The sequence below is a fragment of the Astyanax mexicanus genome, chromosome 21, assembly GCF_023375975.1.
Source record: "Astyanax mexicanus isolate ESR-SI-001 chromosome 21, AstMex3_surface, whole genome shotgun sequence".
Classification (NCBI taxonomy): Eukaryota; Metazoa; Chordata; class Actinopteri; order Characiformes; family Acestrorhamphidae; genus Astyanax; species Astyanax mexicanus.
The window spans coordinates 25,428,281-25,445,833 of record NC_064428.1 but is presented as its reverse complement, the minus strand read 5'-3'; the positions used below and the strand labels follow the sequence as shown (position 1 = coordinate 25,445,833).

The 17,553-nt window shown below is 36.6% G+C and overlaps 1 protein-coding gene across 1 annotated transcript; it reads left to right on the top strand.

The window, feature by feature from the left end:
- The first annotated feature begins 2,229 nt into the window (after nt 1–2,229).
- On the top strand, nt 2,230–14,370 carry stn1 (STN1 subunit of CST complex). The gene is made up of 10 exons (XM_007251363.4): nt 2,230–2,387; nt 4,069–4,269; nt 4,368–4,463; nt 4,813–4,890; nt 5,564–5,722; nt 6,277–6,403; nt 9,991–10,153; nt 10,742–10,867; nt 11,794–11,866; nt 13,567–14,370. Exons 2-10 carry the CDS (start codon nt 4,137–4,139, stop codon nt 13,722–13,724), a joined length of 1,113 nt encoding a protein of 370 aa, XP_007251425.3. The 5' UTR covers nt 2,230–2,387; nt 4,069–4,136; the 3' UTR covers nt 13,725–14,370.
- The last annotated feature ends 3,183 nt before the right edge of the window (nt 14,371–17,553 follow it).

The window sequence follows — 17,553 nt, the reverse complement described above, 5'->3', positions numbered from 1 at the left end:
CTCGACTGTACGGGGAAGACTTTCTTTACTTTCTACTAGATTTTGAAGGAGCATAGCTGTGACGCTACGTTCACATTATAAGCCACATTACCTATCTGATTTTTTGCTCAGATCAGATTTGGCTATCCTGACGGTTCACATTCACAAATGTAAGTGATCTGTATCTGTGTGTAATGTAAACGAATCTGTCTCTGAAACGTCTCACATGCTCACACTGTTACGTGTATAAACATCTCCTTCTTCACCAAGAAATAAAACATTATATTTGAGAGACGACTCGTAGCTTTATAAAGGTGAAATGGATGAGTTTGTTAGCAGCTCATATGTGGAGCATCTTTTGCTGGAGTGGAGAAACAGCAAACAGCTTGTCTGAAGTACATGATCAGGTCGAGGAGGTAAAAAAAAAAGAAAAAGGCCAGGCGGTTTGCTTTTGCTGTTTTTGCAGCTATAGCTGCACAGCTGCACCAAGAGATGTGTGGGTACGAGAGAGAAGCACATAGCGCATGCGTAAAAAAAGCAAAAAGATGCATGAATTCAGACTTTACCGTTCACATTTATATCACACCACCATGGATCGGATACATATCCGATATAGGACTACATATGAAAGTGATTCAAATCTGATTTTGAAATATCTGATTTGGCACTTTCACACAGCCATGAAAAAATCAGGTCTGAGGCACATTGAGCAAAAAATCTGATTTGAGTCACCTTGGCCTGCTAATGTGAATGTACGCTTAGTGTGGTCAGGATGCTGAATTATCACCACCCTACCCCACAGGGTACTCATACCCAGAAGTATTACTGGATGGAGCACCATCATTCCAGAGAGCAAAGTTTCTTCCACTGCTCCACAACTGCAGACCAATTCTATGATTCATAGTCTAATTTAAAGAATTTCACAGAAATGCATTTAACTTTGAGGTCTTAATAAAATATGTATCTAGGTGAATAAAATACATAGTTGGGTTCTTTAGGTATCTGAAAGTGTTATTTAAGAAAGTTATGTAATGCTGCGGTTAACTGAATCAGAATATGACTAGAAAGCTTTGGTACAGATATTGAAGGGTCCGTTTTAAATAATAAAGCCCACACCAACTCAATATAAAGGTCCATCAAGATGAAAAGGCTACTGCTTCAGAACGTCATAGTGTATCGTCCATACCTTTCGTAAATAAAGATTGTACAAGCTATGTGCAAAGTTGTACACATGAGTTAAAAACAGATGTACATTAAAGAAGAGTTAAAGACACGTTATATGGATATTTATCTACTGTTTCCCCTGCTCCACACACACCTGATTCAACTAACAAGCTCATTAACAAGCCCTTCCAGAACTGCAAGGGTGTATTAAATCAGGTAAGCCTCTAAAATAAGGCAAAATAATTGAGAGCAGAAAAATAAAGAGGAATGTTTATCTATTTGGCTGCAGGGTTCTGGTTCATGGTTCAGGCCTTTTCTTGCTGTAATGGTGTACTACCATCTAGTGGTATAAAGCGTTTTCACAATGGGATAATTAAATATGTACTAGCGCATCTTTAAAAAATTAGAATATCATTGAAAAGTTTTTTTTTTCCAGTAATTCAGTTGAAAATGTAAAACTCATATTATATAGCTGTATTACACACAGAGAGATCTATTTTAAGCGTTTATTTATTTTATTGTTCATGGTTATGATGATTATGGTTTACAGCCAATGTAAACCCAAAAATCAGTGTCTCAGAAAATGTTAATATTATATAAGACAATAATAGAAAAATAATGGTTTTGAGGTTCACTAGTTTAAATTGTTTGTATTATATTCTTATAAACCTGTACTCTGTTACTGCAGTGTATAAAGTGTATAATTATTAATATTAATATTATTTGTGGGGAGCACATTACATTTAAATTTCCCCCAAAACATTGTGAGTGTAGATTCAGACCCCCAACCAATCAAAGCCTTTAAATGAACATTGATTCAATGTCAGACTTTCAACATTTACCTATTCCTTTTATGAGGCAATGTTAAATAAAGGTTGTTTTAAAGTTGTTTTTCCATTATCAACCGTAAAAGATAGTAAAATGCAACAAAAATAACATTAATTAGTTAGTTATATAGTTTTTTTTATCTCTATTTGTTTTATCGTATCATTACTTTCTTTATAAAAAAATAAGGAAACTTAATCTATTTTTATTATATTGTGTATTTAAAAACGGGCACATCCATGCCGATAGGTGTCAGTAGTGTTACTCGCAGTGTGAGTGAGCGCTGATGAAGAACAGGCGCGGGGTGTTTGGCTGAAACTCTGCAGGGCTAAAAGCTGTTAGTTTAGTTTATTAAGTAATTCTAAACAGAAGGAGAAAATACTAACTGTATTCACCAGTGTGATTTTTACATAATACAGGTAACTTAATCAGCTCTTACTAACGCAGGTTAACTACGAGCAGCACTCCAGCCTGCTGGCTAAAGCTAACATAGCACAGTTTATAGTTCTCTAATGATAAAGTGTGTGTTTGGTAGTTAGCTCAGCTGGGTTAGATAGATAGCTAGATAGTTGTCTAACTAGTTTAATAAAATTATTATTATTTTATAATGTATGGTTCACACACTACACGACTTTTTGAGTGGTCAGTCTTTTTCAGTGGTTGTGCTGTAACGTTAATCACAACTGTAATGTCCTCAGTTGTCAAGACTTTAACACGACTACTTCTACAATATCGACATTAGATTAACAAACATACACACTATCATTTAACGTTAATTCAACTCCTGTTGTTCAGTTTACTCTGCTAATTACTTGTGTTTAGTACTAGCATTTGGCGTAGAGAAAATAGATATAACATCTAACTTAGCATAAACATATGAACCCAGCAACCAAAATATGACTCATTAGAGAGTTATAGTTACAAAAAAAAACTTACCTGGGTCAAATTGACGCACAGAAACTGAATTTAAGTGCATTTGCTTCCAGCTCTGTTGACTGCACGAGGGAACTACGAGGGACTGTCAGGGACTAAACACTTAACTATGGGGGTTTATCGACATCTAGTGGGTGTTTTACTACACCTTACTGAATGAACTGAAACAGTGCCAAAATAAATACATTTCCTACAGATCTGGTAACGCAGGGGGTGCTTTTTGGACCCGTGTTTCTCTTTCTCCATAATTCTATTGGCTGTAGGTTGCCGCTGCTCCTGACTCCCAGTCAGGGACTGGGTCAGATATTTGGCATGTCAATTTTTTTTGTAGTCAATCAACGAAAATCTGTCTGTGACTAAAAAAATGGGCTAAAATTGTGTAGTGTGAACCTGGCATTAGAGACTGCCTTTTATACTATGGTAAAATAATGGTATATATCTTGAGTATTTGATTAATGTTAGCATTTTTTGAGATGCAGCATTATGGAAATTCTGGATATTACAGTTGTAAACTTTTCCAAAGCCAATATACACATTTATAACTTTCTACAGTGTTGCTTGGTCCTTTTTAGGTGTTACACCGAATTTTGTGATACTTGTACATAAATGTATCATTTCAAATTTTCTACGTATGGAAACAACATGAGGAACGTAATATAGGAAAGCAAAACCCCAGACTGATTCGCAGATGTGTGAAAATGCATAAAGTATGCATAAAAAATGCAGAGCAGTCACATATTTTGACAGCAGCTATCAGAATTGGTGACCCCTATGCCCAGGCCACTTTGTCCAGCAACTGATAAATAGCGCCCTTCGCGGTCACACAACTCACAGAATTCAGGTTCACAGAACTCAGTGTAACATCAGCAAATGTCTAGACATCAGAAATCCCTTTTAATGACTGCATTCAGCTTCTTAAAGTGTAACTAAACTCCCTGATTTTAGCTGACTTCACCCTCAGCTCAAATTTGAAAAATCATTAAAAAGAGAGGGGTAGTTTGGGAGGGGCACTGGGTGATGTATGGGTTTAGGGGTGCAGCAGAAGGAACAGCTGATTGACGGCTGAGTTATAGCAGCAGCATCATGCCTCAGATAGCAGTGAGACAAAGATGTCTGGATGTCACGAGAGGGGCGGTATTATTGATTACTATCTGTTTGTGTTGGTAGATGCAGATCTTTTGCTGCCTCTTGTTTTAGTGAAGGTTACAGGCTTGACCTGTTGGAATGAATGCACCATGGCCAGTGATCAAGGTGGCAGTGAAGATGAACCTCCATCACTGTTATGGGGACAGGACCCTGTGTTTTCAGCCTATGCCAGGCTCTATGTTAAAGACATTCTACAAATGAAAGAGTCTCTACAAGTTCCAGGTACTTTATAATTATAGTTACTATTGATTTATAATTGTTTTGCACAAGTATTACATTTCATGTCTCTCTAATGACACTATGTTTGTCTCTGATCCCAGGAATCTACTTTTATAAAAATCACCCTCTGTTCCAAGTGGAAGTGCTGGGCACTGTGGTATACAGGCGGGAGAGAGAGGACTTTTACTGCTATGGAGGTAAACCTGGATCATGGGTATAAAATATGTCAAGGTCACTTTTCAAAAAAAATATGTTAGTCTACTGTTTACATTACTGTAAAAACAGAAATCAAACACAGTATTTTTGATCAACAGTTTACCATAAATATGATGTGATGTTTTTCTAAAGCATATAGTTTTGCATACAGCATTGCAGCATATTGAATACGGTAATAATTCAATATGGTAATGTGTACCATATCATCAGGTTCTTGCCTATACAATGTCATAATTAGCATAATTTTGAAAAGAATGCAATAACAAAATGATATTAATGAAAAAGTTAAAAATTATGTTAATTATTATGATTTCCTATCTAAATATTTAGTGGATGACAGTACTGGAGTCATCAACTGCCTGTGCTGGAAAGATGAGAAATGGAGGGACGATGGAGACTCGGTAAAGCGTGAGTTTTAAAGCTGATTACAATATTGTTAACACTTAAGAACCTCAGAACAAAAAGTGCTTTGCCACACAAGAGAGCCAAACCGAGGGAAGCAAAGCCAAGTTTAGGGTAGGCTAAAAGCTACCGTATTTTTTCGCACAATAAAGCGCACTTAATTTTTTTTCTCCAAAAATCATCAGTGCCTCTTATAATCCGGTGTGCCTTATGTATGAATTTTACTAGTCAAGTCTTAAGTAGCAGTAAAGCCATACAGGAGTATAAAGGAGTTTCAATAAACAAGCTACGTTGGACGCAATGCTGTCCTGTTAAGACTTAGAAATATATACAGTATATGCTATAAAAGAAGTAGAATCATCCTGTTAAATTGTTAAAACAATGCTAGGCTATGTTGCTTTGTTGAGCTTTGTTTATTGTAAAATTGCTAATACAAGCACACTAAAAGGAAAATTAGCGTTTTTTTCTCGAGCAAAATAAAAGGGTTGTAAATGTCTGTATTATCTCTCTTATTTTATATTATATTAATTTGTTTCTCCTTTGTTTCTGTCAGGAGCTAACTAATGTGTTAGACAGTTGTTAAACACTAATAGCAGATTTACTTGTTTCTATCCTAGACTGTACATAAGTAGTTATACACAGTCTATGGTTTCTATAATTACCACAGTTGTATTTGCAGGAGGAGGCTCTGGTGGAGTGTTTAATGTGGAGGAGCAGTTGAGGAAACTCAGAGAGACTCAGAGGAGCAGCTGTATGCTGGAAATAGGAGACTTGCTCAGAGTGCGTGGCTCCCTCAAAACCTCCCGGGAGCAGAGGGAGATCATGGCCTCCTCCTTTTGTAAGTGGTAAAAAGAAAAATACTGGAGAAATTAAATATAATATCTAATGTGAAATGTAACAGATTGTATGTTATGCCCAATTTAAATGATTGAATATTTACTAGAATGTAGTTTAGGCAACAATAATCACAAAAATAATGTTACCTTTCTGCCATACAATACATAGACACAACCATAATCATTTATATTATCAGTTATGTTTAGGAGGACTCATTAACATAAATGATTGCTCATATGGACCCACTGTACCCACCAATATGGAGCTTTGTTTTAAAGCTTTCTCTATATTGCTGCTAAGTTAAATATGCTTTAGCATTTGTTTCAAAAAAATATTTTTCTGAGAAAACTGAAAGAAATCAGAATAATAGTATACATTAACTGAGATATTCCATTACTAAACAAAAATCTAGCTATATTATCAGATTTTAAGTATTTAATCTGATCTATATGTATTTTACTTACTTTTTCATATGCAATTTATTGGGCTTTAAATCATTTGTAGGAAAGAGGGCTTGTAGTTCAATATAGGTGAGTAGTTTCTCTCTGTGTGCAGATAAAGTGAGTGATCCGGTGATGGATGTGCAGATTGCCCGGATGCTGGAGATACCTCAGCTCTACAGGGACTGCTACGACAAGCCCTTCCAGGCACTGGGCAGTGAGGTTGAAGCAAGCACCACTGAGTGAGTTACAAAGAGAGATTATTTATGCAAATAATAATAATAATAACAATAATAATAATATTAACAATGTCAAGGACACAAATCTATTGTGTCAATTGATGAGATGAGCCTTGATAAACAGAAAACTGCATGATTTGCTAAGACATTAGAATCAAATCAAATCAAATCAAATTTATTTGTATAGCGCTTTTTACAACAGGTGTTGGCACAAAGCAGCTTTACAGAAACATGATTACAGGACAAAGAATCAGGCAAAACATTACACATAGAAAATACAGAATACAGAACCCCCAGTGAGCGCGGAGGCAAGGAAAAACTCCCTCAGAGCTGCAGGAGGAGGAAGAAACCTTGGGAGGACCAAGACTCACATTAAAGGGGGGACCATCCTACCACTGGTCAAACGGCTTTTAAATAGAAATTTAAAAAGTCTTTTATACATCCATATAGGTTTTATGTATTCAGGAGTGTAATAGCGCCACTAATGGCTTGGATGTAATCTGTAGTGGAGAGTAAGATGGTCGATGAGCAGCTGATCTGTGGTGGTGGTGGAGAAGAGCTGACTTCAGAAACTTCCATCAGTCTGGCCGGACAGGAGACGCGAGAGCCTGAGGGTCCAACATCGGTATCGGGTCAGACAGGTGGGCAGTCAGTAACTCGGAGGAAGGCAGAGAGATGGAATTAGTTTTGACTGGATTTATGCAAAACTGAGAATATTAAAACATTATCAGAGTGTGGCAAATGACTCCGGCAGAACTGAATAAAACAGCCTAACTAAAGGCAGAGAGCCAGAAGGTAACATAGACATGGAGGCTCCCTGAAACACCAGCATCCACCCACTCCACCGTCCACAAACCTGAGTGACCGTGTGCAGTGGGAGAACAACAGCACCAGCATCTCAGTTTACCACAATTTCCTCTGTCCATGAACCCCTGAATCTGCAGCCTTATCTAAAGGGAAAAACATTAATTACCAAAAGCTAAACTAAACAAGTAAGTTTTCAGTCTAGACTTAAAGATTGAGACTGTGTCTGAGTCCCGAACATATTCGGGGAGATTATTCCAGAGTTGAGGCGCTTTATAAGAGAAAGCTCTTCCTCCTGCAGAGCTCCTCTGAATTTTAGGCACTACTAATAAACCAGCACCCTGAGATCTGAGTAATCGCGGTGGTTCATAACAGGAGATGAGGTCTTGTAAATACTCAGGAGCGAGTCCGTGTAGGGCTTTATACGTTAACAGGAGAATTTTATAGTCTATGCGGAATTTGACTGGAAGCCAGTGCAGTGCTGATAGTACTGGACTAATATGGTCAAATTTTCTAGTTTTAGTAAGGACCCTGGCTGCAGCATTTTGAACTAGCTGAAGTTTATTTAAGTTACTGCCGGAACATCCAGACAGTAGCGCATTACAATAATCTAGCCTTGAGGTAATAAAGGCATGTACTAATTTTTCTGCGTCATGCAGTGATAGGGCATTTCTTAGCTTGGCAATATTACGGAGGTGTAGAAAAGCTGTTCTAGTAACATTAGATATGTGTTTATCGAATGCTAGATCTGAATCTATGATAACTCCAAGGTTTTTAGCTGCTGAACCAGGGGTGGCTGAGAAGTCAGCCAGATTTAGCAATAAGTCTGATAATTTATTTCTAGCAGCTTTGGGGCCTAATAGGAGAACTTCTGTTTTATCACTATTTAATAGTAGGAAGTTGTGCGACATCCATGATTTTACATCTTCTACACAATCCTCGATTTTCTTTAATCTCACTCTGTCATCAGGTTTGGCTGATATGAAGAGCTGCGTGTCATCCGCATAACAATGAAAATTCACATTGTGTTTTCTAATAACTTTGCCCAGTGGGAGCATATATAATGTAAATAATAACGGTCCTAATATAGAGCCTTGTGGAATTCCATATCTTACCTTGGTATAACTGGAAGACATATCATTTATCCTCACAAACTGATAGCGATCGGTTAAGTACGATTTAAACCATGCTAAAGCGATGAGTTTACTATCATTAACAGAGGTTTAATTATATCTGGCAGTACCTGTTTTAATAATTTTGTGGGAACAGCATCAAGTGTGCAGGTTGTGCTGTTTGAAGAGGAGATAATTTTCTCTAGTTCTAGCTGTGGAAGTGGGTTAAAGACTTCCAACCTAACTTCTGTAACAGAGTTTTGTTCTAGATCAGCCAGACCAGATGACAGAGAGGATGTAATATTTATCTGTTTAATTTTATCCCGAATGTTTTCAATTTTACTATTGAAGAAGTCCATAAAATCGTTGCTGGTGTAAATGGCTGGAATCTGAGGTTCAGTACCTGCCTGGTTTTTAGTTAATTTGGAAATAACACTAAAGAGAACTCTAGGATTATTTTTATTTATCTCGATCTGTGAGGCCAGATATGCTGAGCGGGCTTTATTAAGTTCTTTTCTATATTTAACAAGACTGTCTTTCCACGCAGAGTGAAACACTTCCAGTTTAGTTGATCGATATTTACGCTCTAAATTTCGTACTAACTGCTTTAAGGTACGAGTTTGATCATTGTACCACGGTGCGAGCTTTTTCTGTCTCTCTATTTTGTGTTTAAGGGGAGCTACAACATCTAAGGTAGAGCGAAAGGTATTTTCTAAACCTTCGGTTAGTTTGTCTAGTTCTACTGGGTCTATAGGAGAATATATTAGAGTTGATAAGTCTGGAAGCTTATCTGTAAATTGTTGGGCTGTAAAAGGCGTAATTGAACGTTTTACAGAGTAGCTAGGGGATGTACGTATATTATGACTAAGATGTAATTTAAATGAAATAAGGTAATGAACTGATTCCGATTCCGAACTGATCAGTTGGTTTGACGTCATGAAGAAACATGTTCCTTATAATCTTCTAGCTCTGTTTGTGTTACATTATCAGACATTAATAGTTATAATAGTTATAATAGTTAATAATTATTTGGGCTCTGAGTGGTCCAGCAGACTAAAGTGCAGTCACTATGATTGGGAGATCGCTGGTTTGAATCCTGTTCATGCAGCTTGCCATCAGCTGCCGGAGCACTGAAAGAGCACAATTAGTCTTGCTCTCTCTGGGTGGGTAGATGTGCTCTCTCCCCAAATCACTCCAAAGGGTGATGTCAGTAGCACAAGGTGTCTGTGAGCTGATGTATCGGAACCGAGTCACTGTGCTTTCCTCCGAGCTATTGGCTACTTGGCAATGCTGACATCAAGTGTATCAGAGGAGGCATGTGCTGGTCTTAACCCTCCTGGGGTTGGGACATAAGAGTGATAAGAGGAGTCCTAATGTTGGGTTGGGTAATTAGCCTTGTGATTTGAAGAGAAAATGGGGAAAAAATGGGGAAAACAGAAATGGTTTGTATTTAACTCAATAATGCTCAATACTGGACTTTACAAACACTCCAGTGAACACTTCTCTCATTTATTTAAGGTCTCTGCAGGGGTGATGTGCATAAAAATATCAAAATGCTGTTTCAGGAACAAATCCAATCTGAGGCAAAAATCTGAATTTTTTTAATGATGTATGTAACATGAACATAAGCTTTAGATGCCATTGAGATTAATTATATGTTCTTACTTGTTTCAGTGCTGGTGGGCACCCAAATTTCCAGTCCTTGCTCGGTCAGTCAGTTCGCATCCTGAAGAAATTCCTGAAAGAGAAGGAAGTGGCCAAGTTTCGACCGTACGACGTTGAATATCTCTTACACCCACTGATCCAGTGGCCACCCCGGAACACAGCATCAGGGCAGGTGGAGCACTTTATCTCATAACCTTCAGTACATACAAATTGAGTATCAGAATTATTATTAAAACATGCTGTACCAGAAACTGCTAATCGTTTTTGTTTTTAAATAAAATAATGTACATTGGGTTACAATTAATTTAGATCATGCATCATGATTATTATCTTATTTGTGAAGTTAAGTGACACAGACTTCTCATGTGTCTGTTAAATAGAAGAGATGTGAAATGCTCTAAATTAGGTCATAATAAATTAGAATGAATAAATTGTCATTTATAGTGTTCATTACAGCTCTTATGGGTTTCTTTGTGTCACACCTAATCTGTTTCTCTCAGCTTCTGGTTATACTGAAATAAAATGCAGGTGTGAAAATGCCCTTAGTTTTAAGATTATCTTAAAAGAACCAGTCTGAGACCATTCAGTATGATGAGCAACCATTTAATAATTTTGTTTGTGCTAAGAAGATTTTGGGAAACCCAACCCTGTTTATGATTCATTAAGTCAAACTGTATCATGAATCATCAGGTTGAATTGGGAACTCTGAAAACCCACCCAATGAATCACTTCATTCTACACTTTTTTTTTTTGGTTTTAGGAGGTGACTTCTGCTGGACCATCGTTTTCCACACAGGTCAAGAACCTTCTCAAAGAAACACTGAAGATTCTGCAGAGTGAGGGGGAGATATTTCGCAAAGTCCTCTCCCCAGACGAGCTTTACAATGTAAGCAAAGCAATAACTTTTTTCCCTATTTTGAAGAACATAATCAGTTAAAAAAAAAATAATAATAATAATAATAAAAAGTGATCAGCCACAACATTAAAAACACCGACAGGTGAGTGGAATAGAATTTAATTACTTGTTGCTTAAATGACAGCTGCCACTGTAACAAGATCAACAGTCACGTGGATGTGTTTGAAGCAGGAAATGTAATGTATAGTACATACACCACACAACATAGAGTAGTATATGTAAAGGCTTTGATTACACTTAGTGACAAGAGTGTTAATGAGGTCAGGGATGATCACTTTTTTTTTTTTTCACCTCATCTCCGTCTTTAGATTTTTTTTTATTCACATAATGTCACATGCTTATATCATATAATGTTACATGTCCACTAGCACTAGGATTTCTTGGTTTACTGTGTCGGCGTATCTGTGACGTTTTCAACTTAAAATTAAGCAACAGAAATATGCAATCATAAGTTTAAGATTTAAAATGTTCTCACTGTAATCTACATTTCAATAAATACGTATTCTGTTGGTTTTATGATGAGCGCCAGTTTCATCATAACATTTTTAATGGTCTTTGTGACTGCAATTGAGGAAACTTTTTTAAGTTCTTGATTCAAGTAATTGATTCAAGTAATAAACTCTTGGCAAGTTCAGGATAGCTGTTAACTGAAAGCCATTCTAGGTGACCTCATAAAGCTAACTGAGAAAATCCAGATATGTAAAGCTGTCTCTATCTAAGCATTCAGTGTCTACTGTAAAGAATCTAAAATATAAAACATATTCTGGTTTGTCTTACATTTTTTGGTGTACTAAATAATTAATATAATAACTTTAATAATAACTAAATAATAATGTTTTTCTTCATAGTTTTCACACAAGAATATAATTAATTATTTTTGTGTTTGTCTGATACAGGTGACTGAACAAGACAAAGACCTGTTGGCGGCAATACGAGATATGATAAGAGAAGATTCCAAAAGAGAGAAATGTAAGAACATCATCCCTGCTTTTTATACTGAATAAACTGAAAAGGAAAATATGCTTAATGTTATAACACACATGCAGTGAAGTCACATATTTGGATCTGTAGGCTTTATACAGCCACCCATTAAAATGTCATTTGCTTTGGCAATCACTTTTATTCCAGTCTAGTTCACACCCAGTCCCAGCGCTCTCTGACGCTGCAGAGTTTGATGTTTTCCAAGCCAGCATGATTGATCGATAGTTAATTTGCATTTGCTTCTAGGACTTTAATCAGGTCGTTTATGAGTTGGGTAGTGGGTAGTACTCTATTTTTTCTGCCTATATTCTCTGGAGGATCATAGCACCAGATAGTTTGAATTCCTTGCTGAATAAAGGCTTGACTCATAAAGTAGGTAGTTATAAGATTGTAAAGATATGCAAATTAGCTGTTGATTGGTTTTGCTGGCAGAAAAAAATGTCTAGCTCTGCAGCCTTGAATAGTTCAGGGACAGGGAGTTATGAACCCTGAAATAAAATTGTCGTAAAATTATATTTATGGTTACACAACTATCTATATTAATATTCAATTTATATTCATCTTTTTACTATTTTTCTGCAGGATTTTTTGCCAGGTAGCCCCCAAATTCAGATTGTTCAGTGTGTGCAATGCAGGCTTGTATAACGGCTTCTTGATCAGACGCACATATAAACAATAAAATATTTTTTTTTCCATTAAGAATAAGTGGGGGAAGAAAAGTGTCCACCCATCTGTTATACTTCTGCTCAACTGATAAACATAATTTCGAATATACTATTCAATGGCAGGCCTCTGAGAACAGATTCACTGTAATTTTACCCACACTCATTTACTTGTTTTTATTTTTTTTTACTCCTCTTTATTCCCATTTTCTCCCATTCATTTTCTAGCATGTTCAAGCCATAGAGTTTCTGAGTTTCAGCAAACACCAAACTTTACTTACTTCATCAGAAAAGGTTATTTAACTGTAGACCACAGATATATTGACCAAGACTCTTTTATATGTTGTTGTTTTTAATCCCTCATTCATAACATTTACTTGCAAATATTTGTTTTTATACACAAAGCCTAGAGTTTTAATTAATTTAACCAATAGCTACCAAACGGCTTGTACTTTCTTTTGTCTTTTTTTCAACCCTAGTTTGTTACACTTTAGCTGTTCAAATAATTTCAGTTTCCTTTGGGAAATAGGCTTTTCTAGTTTGATGTGTTTGGTTTATTTTATTTGAAAAGAGCAGTAGAATTAGAGCAGTTGGATGCAAACATAAGGAGGTCTTAGGAACAATGTGAAGCGGACAATAGACTTCATACCAAGAACAGCAGGATGTGTTTACTATTCATCTAATCCTAATCCAATTGATTTAAAAGGGCTTTGAAGTGTTGAAACACTACATTCTTAAGGGTTCTTCAAGGGTTCTTTAGTAATATGTGATATGTAGAACAAAGACAGCTCAAAGACCCATTTGCTGGATGCGTAAATTGATCTTTGTCTTCTTTAATAAGAACCAAAACTAAAAACCAGTGTAACATACACACAAAACGCACAAACAGCAAGCCTAACCCTATCTAATCAGTGCAGTGCAATCAACCTGTCAACAACTTTCATTGAGTAATACAGCTCAGAAAACAGCTCCTAGGCTGTTGTTAGCATAGTGGCTCACTCTGTTTTTTTCCATGTCCATTTTCAGATGCTGAGAAGGGTTGCCATGTCCTGCACATATTGTCCAGCGTCAGGCAGAAATACAGTCGCAATCTCAGCAGAGAAGCCTTGGAGGTCGCCCTCAAGTTTTTAGAATGTAACAGTGATATTATCAGTACCATGGACTCCCATTATACAGTTCTGTAGCGATGGAGCTGGAAACGCATGTGCCTGTGGACACTCAAGACAACTTTTGGCTGCTTTTTGGAGCCAGTTTTCAGGTTTCTCAGAGCAGATGGGTAGAAGTTTAAGCATTTTCATTGTTGACAGACAATGGACAGATTTCTGCTTTGCGGTTTTTACCTAGACACTGACTGTGCTATCTTCTTTCTTTCTGTTTTCAAATGGCATCTGTTGGTTTACTGTGATCTTACTTCCATAGTTGTCCCAAATGGGGCTTGATGAAAATTTTACAGTTACGTCTCATTTGTGCTTTTTAAAAACGTGCCTTCTGTTTTGCCTTTTGTTTATTGATTCAGTCTGTTTTTCTGAAGTTAATCAAGGCCTAGACTATGTTGTACATAGTCATTGCATTGTTTATAATTTTGTAACAAAAAGAGTCGAACATTTTTTCAATGTTGAGAAATTAAGAGACCATTGAATGTAATTTCATTAAGACTTCATTTGTGACCCTACAAACCCCAACACACACTTAACCTCTCTGGCTTTTTTTTTATTTTACATGTTTTCTTAACCCTTATAGACCCTGTCTCCATTACAAAGGACATAATGTACTTCTTTTTTTATGTTTTTCATGAATTATCCAAATAAAAAAGTTTTCAAGCCATTAAAACAGTAGCTTATCCCCACCTACTGCACTGGAAAAAAACAGCAACTCAGACATTAGGGCATGGCAGCACTAAAAGCCAACGCGGCAAAGTAAGGGCTTTATTGTACTAATTTTATGTGATTTAGAACAAAAATTAAATATTTTAGTTAATTGGGTCAATGACCAATAGACTGTGTATAGCTCTGTGGAGGCAGCCCTCAGGGGCGGGGTTATTTAAATGAGTAGGCTGTCTCTCCACAGTCTTTCTCCCTCCTCTGGTCTTTGTAGACTTCAGGATCGCCAACATGGAGGAAGATTTTGGCTTCATTTTCTTTGAATGAATGGGAACGGCAACATGGCGTCCATCTTTTTTACAGTCTCTGGTTGAAACATATACAGCTCTGGAAAAAAATATGTTTTTCCTTGATTTTACCAAATTTAAAAAAACTCAGGAATATAATCAAGAGGAAGCTGGATGATCATAAGCCACCAAACCAAGCTGAACTGCTTGAATGTCTGCACCAGGAGCGGCATAAAGTTATCCAAAAGCAGTGTGTAAGACTGGTGGAGGAGAACATGCCAAGATGCATGAAAACTGTGATTAAAAACCAGGGTGATTCCACCACATTGATTTCTGAACTTTATGAATAGGAACTTGTTTTCCTTGCATTTTTTGAGGTTTGAAAGCTTTGCATCTTTTTTTACTATTTTAGCCATTTCTCATATTCTGTTCAACTACTGTTATGTGCCCAAAGGATTCCTTTTGGGTACTACATAGAACCCTTTTTACTATGTATAGATAAGTGTGAGGTTCCCAAAACTGCAATTAAGATCCCCTTCGTTCACTCAAATGCGTGTTAAAACAAGTGAGAGCAGACTTGAACCACAAGGTGGCAATATAAACAAGCCAAAGCTCTTCCTTCCATGAGCACATCTGTTTCCATGCAGTTTTCCTGTGCTGTCACCCTATTGGCAGCAGATAACCTGTCTAATAAATACTGAGAAATCAATTCCGTGGACAGCTCACAAACTTTGTTTGGCATCAGGGCAAGGATGCAGTTAGAATCGGTAGAATCGTGCCTGTAATGAGAACACTTATCATTTAATACATGATTAGCGCTGCACCACAGTCCAGCTGGCTTATCTTAGAACTGGCTGAAGTCTGTTTTACCTCAAAATCTCTATGATTGTGCTGTGCATTAACTGTAACAGGTATTTACAGGTATTAACTGTACTTGTGAAACAAGATTCAAATGCATGATAATCTGAATAAGAGCTGTAAATTGAAGTTTGTTTGGAAACAAGACACGGAAAAAGCTGTTTGTGGGGTAAAAATGTAGGCTACCTCTATTTTATTTACCTGAATGTATGTGCTGCTTCGTTATCTTTTGCTAGAATATAATAAGTATAGACAACTGGGCAAAAAAAGGTGTCAGAAACGTCCCATCAAGCTGAATATTTTTAGATACTGCCTAAATAAAACTGTAGGTCAGATATTTTGAGTGTTCACTCCACTCATATCTGACCCAGCAGGAGTTTATAGGAAGGATATTTTGATTGCTGAAAATAATGTAATAGCCAAGAAATCTGTATGAATTAGCATGAAAAACACAGTAAATAATTACTGACACTATTTATTATTATGTACAAGCCAGTATTAAATTAATCAGTATTTAAAACAACTGTATCACTAGGTAATACCCAGTATTTCAAATGGATTCTCATATTTTAATATTCATATTTATACATTGATGGCCTAAATCATTAAAAATTAACAGAATTGTGTGTGTGTGTACGAGTTAGCATGAAAAACAGGATAATATAATTTATTACTTGCCTATCACTTAGTATTTACATTTTAATTTTGATGGCCTTAATCACTGTATCAGAGGATAAAGATAAGTTAACTGAGGTAATAAATCGGTTTTCGTACAGTCAGCCACAGAGCTAGCAAGCTAGAGCCAGCAGAGTTATTTTTTTGTAAGAACACAAGATAATATTTCTTATTTCTTATTAACTTAGTACATTGTCAATTATATTTTGATGCCCTAAATCATTTAAATCAACCAGTAAAGTTAAGGTACAGTGGTATGAAAAAGTTTGGGCATCCATGATATTTTTTATGCTTTCCTTTCTAAATCATTGGTTGTGTGGATCAGTGATTTCAGTTAAATATAGTACATAGCTGATGAACACAGTGATATTTGAGAAGTGAAATTAAGTTTACAGGATTTGCAGAAAGTGTTTTATTGATTGAAATACCTTTAGCACTAATTATTGGAACACAACATTTGTTTGGTAACCTCACTGACCCTTGACCTACATAAAGAGTTAAGGTGGCCAATTGCAAGTTTTTCTCCTCCTTGCATCTTCTCTGAAGAATGGCAACAAGAAAAATCTCAGATAAGCAGAGGAGAAAATTGTAAGAATTGTAAATTGTATAGTCAACCCACAGACCAGCTCCAAAGCTCCTACATCATCATCTTGCTGCAGATGTTAACACTGCACAAGGGGAGGCTGTATGGGAGAATAATGCAGAAGAAGCCTTTTCTGAGCACACGCGGCAGAGTTGCTTGAGGTATGCTAAAGCACATTTGGACAAGCCAGCTTCATTTTGGAATAAGGTTCTATGGACTGATGAAACTTATATTGATTTATTTGGAAGGTGGTATGCATGGCAGAAAAAGAACACAGCATTCCAGTACAAACACTACCCACAGTAAAACTTGGTGGTGGTTCCATCATGCTGTGGGGCTGTGTGTTCAGTGCAGGTACTGGGAATCTTGTTAAAGTTCATGTTCGCATGGATTTCAGTCAATATCAGCAGATTCTTGAGGACAATGTTTAAAAATCATTTAAAAAAAGTTATAGTTGCTTTTTTACAGAAGAACAAGTACAACGTTCTGGAATGGCCATCTCAGTCCTCAGACCTAAAAATATAAATCTGTGTTTGTTTAGTTTATTAAAAAATGGTTTGTCCTCTCTCTCTGTGAGTTTTAAATGTGATCTGCATCGGCACATATGCATATGTGCAATATCTGATATTGGCATTGGCCCTGAATTAAAACTATTGCAATACTGCGATATACCGATTTTTTTTCACACCAAACCACCTTATACTGAACGATTGACATGACTCTAGCAAGACTCTCATGATTTAATTCCGACACTGTGCTACAAGCCACATTGCTCGAATCCATTTTTTGC

Bases quoted from the DNA above. Each gene is read 5' to 3' on its own strand.
- stn1 (XM_007251363.4), top strand. From the start codon at position 4,137: ATGGCCAGTGATCAAGGTGGCAGTGAAGATGAACCTCCATCACTGTTA. The intron at 6,404-9,990 runs GTGAGTTACAAA...TACTTGTTTCAG, and splicing joins GTTGAAGCAAGCACCACTGA to TGCTGGTGGGCACCCAAATT. The intron at 10,154-10,741 runs GTGGAGCACTTT...TTTTGGTTTTAG, and splicing joins GGAACACAGCATCAGGGCAG to GAGGTGACTTCTGCTGGACC.